Genomic DNA, 6,429 nt, shown 5'->3' on the forward strand with positions numbered 1-6,429 from the left:
CTTAACAGTAGACAGCTAAAAACTCGAATTTTAGATCGAGTGATTTTTAGCCGACACAACCTAAACGAGAATTGAAGATCTCGTCAATAGTAGTACAATGGTAAAAAGACAGACAAAAATGGATGTCGGATAAGAAGTTATGAATTTTTAACGGATTTACCAATCCCAGTCTGTTAAAAATAATAATATTAAAAATAAATTCAAAATTAGCCGATGAAGTCTAAATGAAAGTTGTAGAGCATAATTTTACCTACGCGTGCATATAAAGAACGTAAAAAACGGAACCCGTATGCGAAAGTTATGGATTTTAGAAGTTTTTGGCTCAAAAATCAAGAAAAGCCCGAAATCCGAGAATTTTTGCATGGTCTGGAATAGGCCACGTCACCCACTTCTCGCATGCGTGCCCCGTGTCGGATTGTGATACGACCGAAGGGAGGGCCAACCAAAGCATGCCTCGTGTCTGATCTCACTGAGTCATCCGAATCGTGGCCGGTCCGAAGACCGACGCGTGTTTGCTGACTCCTCGCATCCGAAGCCACCTGCCCTCCACCTGGCCTTCGCTCCTGCTGCCACCGCCTTCGGTGACTCACCCTTCTCGGCTGACCCTCGCAATCTCGCCCTATAAATAGGAAGGCTGCGAGCCTTCTCGGGTAATTTTAAGAAATTGTCATTTTCACCCATTTTTCAATATTTTTACTATTTTGACATCCCCCAAATCCTCGGTGTCAATTTTAGCACCCCGAAACACGTCCCGAAGTTCCCGAGAAGCCCGAAAAATTTCTCTTTTTGGTTTTGAAGCTCTACCTTCACAGAGTCCGGTTTTTTCAATAAATCCCCCGGTTTTCAACGAATAAAGTCATATTTGGAGCCGAAATGCTGCTCAAATTACTATTTTAACCCCCGGTTATTTCCAAGAGAGTTTAATATATATGAACAATTGTATGTTATGTGTTATATGTGCTATGTACTTTTCAGTGTTATTATTCCGAGTTATTTTCCTATGTTATTTTTATTCGCTATTTTTAATAGCAAAGAAATACCTTTGACCATGTGATCAGTGAAAAGACTTAGATTCACGTTGGTACTGATATGTATCCTCTGGCCATGTAGAACATGTCTCCGTAAGAGAATAATTTCAATTCTATGGTATTGGCAGAAGGTTAGACAGGGCTATAAGCCTGAAATCTTCCAAAATGTTAATCCGAAGTTGTATGTCTTATGTGCCATTTGGGCCAAAGCTTTATTGATGTATATCAAGTATAGAAATTGTTATGTCTCATTGATTGTATATCTTTGAATCAAATCAATGATTGGCATGGAACGTTTGTCACATGATTCACATATGTCTTTGTTGTTTCCTTGTTCCTCTTTGTTTCTGCCATATTGAAGTATATATATATATATATATATATATATATATATATATATATATATATATATATATATATATATATATATGGCATAACGTTATATTGTATCTATTATTGAACTCACTAAGTGTCACCGCTTACACTCTCAATGTTTAATAAATTGCAGGAGATAAGTAACCAGTATAGTCATATACTGTCGGAAGGTTTAGAATAGTTGTAATATTACTTTTGTATTTAGGGATCATGTATGTATAAATGTATAGTATCATGGGTAGTTGTGTAATATATAACACTTTGTAATAGTCGGTTTGTATCCAATCATTTGTAATCTCTTTATCAATGTAAAATATTATTTTTATGAATATGCAAGTAGCATGTTTTGAAGTAACTATATTGTCAAGTATGAAAGTTTGGGTCTTTCAGAAATACGAAAGTGAGGGTTTTTCACTTGCTTAGAAATAAAGTTGTGAGTTGCCCCACTATCGATTAAAACTAGTACCGGCAACCCTCCAATATAACCCTTAACCTTCATGGTTTGGGGTGGTGTGAGACCACTTACTGAATTAAGCGAGACCATGATTCTGTCGAGGTGTGTGTGTCCCACTTCATCTTCTTCTTCGTTTTCTTCCTTCTGTTCATCGACTATTAGCACTTGTATAGTCTTCCTGGGGCATAGTGGCCTGGTGCAAACTTCCCATCGCAGCGAAAGCATATACCTTTGACCCGTTTCTCTGCGAATTTGGATTCTATTAAGCGTTTAAACTGTCGGCAAGATCCAATTGAGTTGGTGCTATTGGTGGTGTTGACCTAACTGTTTGTGTTGGTCAAGGGTTGGTTGTTAGTCGTTCGGTTGTACCCGTAACTAGAGGCACGAGTTACTCCGTTAACGATCTTAGACTTGCCGACATTAAGTTGTTTTTCATCTATCATAACAACAAGTGTCATGGCTCTAGTAAGATTCACCGATTGCAGTATACGTACGATTGAACGTGTCTCGTCCTTGAGTCCATTGATGAAAGTTGCCTTTAAAACTTTCTTTGGTAGGTCGAAATTGATTACGTAATCCCATATTGTTCCCTCTTGATGGATTGCAATGAACTGTTGATACAAATCACCCTCACCACCCTCACCAGATCCGTGGAACAGCAACCTTTCCTTCAACTCCTCCCAGGTGTGGAATGGACTTCTGGCTTGACTCCAACGCTACCAAGACGATGCCTTATCGTCCAAGCAAATGGCAGCCGCTTTCAATCAATCGCGTACCATGATCCCTAGAATTTCGCAAAAACGTTCCCCCTTGTAAATCCACCCAAACACATCTTCCCCTTCAAAAATTAGGGCCTTGATTTTCCGATACTCCACTTTCTGTCGACTTCCATCCATATTCTTATCGTCTTTTGTTCCTTTTTTGAAAGAACCAAACTCGAGCTCGAACTCTGAATCATCTTTGAATTCCTCCTTTTCGTCGATTTGTTTCTTCCATTGGACAGCAACAACTGCCAAATGCCAAAAACTGATTGCATGTAAGACTTCAGCAAACTGTTCGTTATTCTTCTTCCCAGTGAGTTTGGCCTCTTCTGGAATCTTGGATATATCGATTTCCAGACCTACCACCCTAGATTCCAACCCAATAATCTTCTCAGCGTTTGTTTTTGACATGTTGACACCAGAACCAAAATGCTTTGATACCAATTCGGCCACTAGTAGTTCGGAGAAACAGGGAGTAAACAACCCTAACGAGCAACATTTATAATGTTCTGCTAACCTAATTAGATACCAAAACCAACTCCTAAATAAAAGGAATCCTACATCAAATTCAAAACTAATTAAATAAAAAGGAAAGCTAAAAATAAGAAAACATTTAAACTATCCCACTCTTGAAGCCTATCTCTTCCTACGCTGATACACTCGACCAAGCCCTACCCATTTGGGTCCTATCAAGGTATTCCTATCTACTCTTCCTCATGTCCTTTCTATAACATCAAAAACGATACAAAAAAGAAACACGTTTTTGCTAACAAACAACGAATGCAACACAAAAAACTATATATAGAAAAGCATATAGATAAAGATAACAATATCAACTCATTAAACATATATTATGCGCATACGCATAAGCATCGACACATGTTTGTATTTAAACCCTCTATTAAGATAAACAAATTATCATAACAAGCAACAACATTCCAAAAGATGAAACCATCATAAAAGCTTTCTACACATCTTCTCAACTTCTTTGTTTCTTTACATATCGAAACTCAGGGTTCATGTAAGATGACATTTGCATTAAATCTTCATCACTTATCCAAGAATCTTCCTTTCCTTCCTCCCATGTTCCCCACTTCCAATTCACATTAGGCCACCTCTGCATGCAGGTGCACATAAAACCCTTGGATAGATAAGAAGCAACATTATTATGGATAAGCAAAGAGACATCTACCAAGCCAAAGCATTGGTCCAACACACAAGCAACCAAGGATAAAGTCAACGAAAGGTCAACTATCATCAGATACCCACAAAAAGTTTTCAATCCTTCCATCCCAATCCCAAATATTCTAGCCCTCACCTCAAATTCCGACCATGCCCTTGACCGAAAACATAAAGAAGTCATGTTGGGGAAAATATTGAACAAATTCTCAAGGCTAAATTTGAATCTTGCAAAAGGCCCTTTAGTCAAACCTCGTGAATCCAAAGTTAGATTTTCTACAGAATCTGTATATCGAAAGCTAACAAGCAAGGGGTAGAGGAATGAAGCCTCGATCCAAACTGTTTTCAGATTCTCAAACTTTTCGACTGAAAGTGGGTCCGCATGAGGAAGGGCAAGATGGAAGTGAGTTAACAATGGAGTTTCAACATGAACTGCAGCAGGCTTTTTACCCTCGATTGTGAGTGTGATAAGGTTAGGTGCGAGTACAGTTACAAATGGTGGAGCATCTGTTATAGTCCAGTGACATGTTTTTAGGTGGAGAAGATGGACTGTTGGTAGTTTAAGTCCTCTAACATCTATCAAGTTAAGAACTTGAAGATTAGGGAAGGACTTATTCAACTGTATCAATTCCTTATCATCTAATCGGATGGACTCCAGTGTTAAACTTGTTACCATTAACATCTGATTCATATTGTCAACAGAAAGCCATGCATTCTTCACCTCTAATTCAACAAGTTTGTTACCTGAATCAATAAAAACAAACAGGAACATTAAGAGTACCCAATTAGAAACAATTTTAGACTATGCCATATCATGTATTACCAAAAAATGATGATCATTATATAGCCCTTTTCAAGGATAATTTGGCCCGGATAGAAGATTTAACTAAATACAAATCATAAAGATTCTAAAAAACAGTTGATTACATTGGAAATGATACCATTATTAGAAGAATATGATAGAAATGAAAGAATAAGAGTTATAAATAACCATTGTTTGTGAGGTACAGAGGGAATCTTTATCCTTACAGTAAACAAAAGAGCAGCAATTGACCACCAATTAATCATTTCTTGAAAGATTTCAGACAAAATTCCAAGATTATTAAGTAGCAATCGACTAAAGTTTGCAAAGTTAGTAAAGCCAAAAACTCACAAATAACAACCAACTACAGGTTAACAAGTAACGGTGGGTGATATTAAGAACCCTGAAAAGGTACAGAATTTCCGCTATTGAAGATCAGATCTGTAACGGATCTTATCATTTCACATCACAAAAAGGATGGACTTCGCAATATAGCAACAGCGTCACTAGAGAACATGAAGAAAAAAATCCAGCATATAAAGAACTTACAGTAAGCAGACACCAGAGATAAAACATTCGATCGACGGCGACATGACTGAGGCCAAAAATCCGAAATTGAAAGGGATTTCAAAGATCCGGAAACCCAAGGCAGCCACTGCATAATGAAATCCCCATCGGTGAGGTGCAGATCTTTTGCTTCAACGCCAGCATGCGAAAAATATCGGGGCAGGTTCTTGATGCCGATACGCACCGATTCAACAACTATCAAGTTCGATAGAACATTGAGGAAAATCGTCTTGAGAGGGGAAGTTATTTGGGAAGAACTTGAAGCATTTGAAACCCTAGACCCTGATTCAATGTAACTTGACAATGGCAATTGTAGATTGATCGATCGAAGGCTTAGAGAGACAGTATTGAAAGTCTTCCACGCAGCTCGGCAGCGAGCTACGTCCGCCGAGTCGTCGAGTCGACTCAGTATTTCGAGAACTAGAGCTTGAGGAAGAGTGTCCATGCAAGCAGTGAAAGATGTACAAAGGGAAAATGGATTTGTTGGACATAAATATGCGTTTTTAATTTACGTTTACTTCTCAAGCTTTGAGTATTTTTCATTATTACCCCTTAAGTATTATACTATTTATAGAAAATCATTTTAATTTAAATGATTATCATTTCAATTATGCCTCATCGATTAGTTGTAAAGATTGTTTAGCACTTTAGGACAAAACACACTTCAAAAGTTAACAATCGAAGATTTTATGATATTTTTTGTTATACAAGCATGTTTTCTAATTAAAAAAATTCTTTTTTTTCTTGTATAGTGTTTGTTTTTTTAATTTACTATGAACTTGGTTGGAAAGTAATACTTATTAGGTCGAACGGTGTACAAAGTATGACACATTGTGGTTGTGTGAACCACGCTCAGGAAAACAGCACCCTTCGTGTGGTTTAGCAAGGGGAGGTTCCCTTTTCCCACTCTTTATCTGTTCTCATGATTGTCAATTGCTATAAAAAGTTTTTATTTTGATTTCCTTTTTGGTTTTTATTAAATTATATATATATATATATATATATATATATATATATATTAAAACTTATGGTTATTAATTCCTAAAAAAGAGTATACTATTTGTATAAAATATATTTTTAAAATAAAACAAAAATGTGTGGGGAAGTGAAATATGACCATTTCTTGAGTTTTGAAGAATGGAAAAACAATGAAAAAAATCCCTTGGATCTTAAGTACTTTTACATTTGGTATCGATACAAAACAATCTCTTTTGTGGGATAACAAAAAAAATATTTATTTATATGTATACATGTAGAAAGACA

At 36.8% G+C, this 6,429-nt stretch overlaps 1 protein-coding gene across 1 annotated transcript; it reads right to left on the bottom strand.

Moving 5' to 3' along the window:
- Positions 1 to 3,432: 3,432 nt before the first annotated feature.
- LOC111883876 (F-box/LRR-repeat protein At4g29420) lies at positions 3,433 to 5,611 on the bottom strand. The gene is made up of 2 exons (XM_023880205.2): positions 5,149 to 5,611; positions 3,433 to 4,541 (listed from the first exon to the last, which is right to left on the bottom strand). Exons 1-2 carry the CDS (start codon positions 5,609 to 5,611, stop codon positions 3,598 to 3,600), a joined length of 1,407 nt encoding a protein of 468 aa, XP_023735973.2. The 3' UTR covers positions 3,433 to 3,597.
- Positions 5,612 to 6,429: the final 818 nt, after the last annotated feature.

The sequence above is a fragment of the Lactuca sativa genome, chromosome 7 (assembly GCF_002870075.4).
Source record: "Lactuca sativa cultivar Salinas chromosome 7, Lsat_Salinas_v11, whole genome shotgun sequence".
In the NCBI taxonomy this organism is placed as follows: Eukaryota; Viridiplantae; Streptophyta; class Magnoliopsida; order Asterales; family Asteraceae; genus Lactuca; species Lactuca sativa.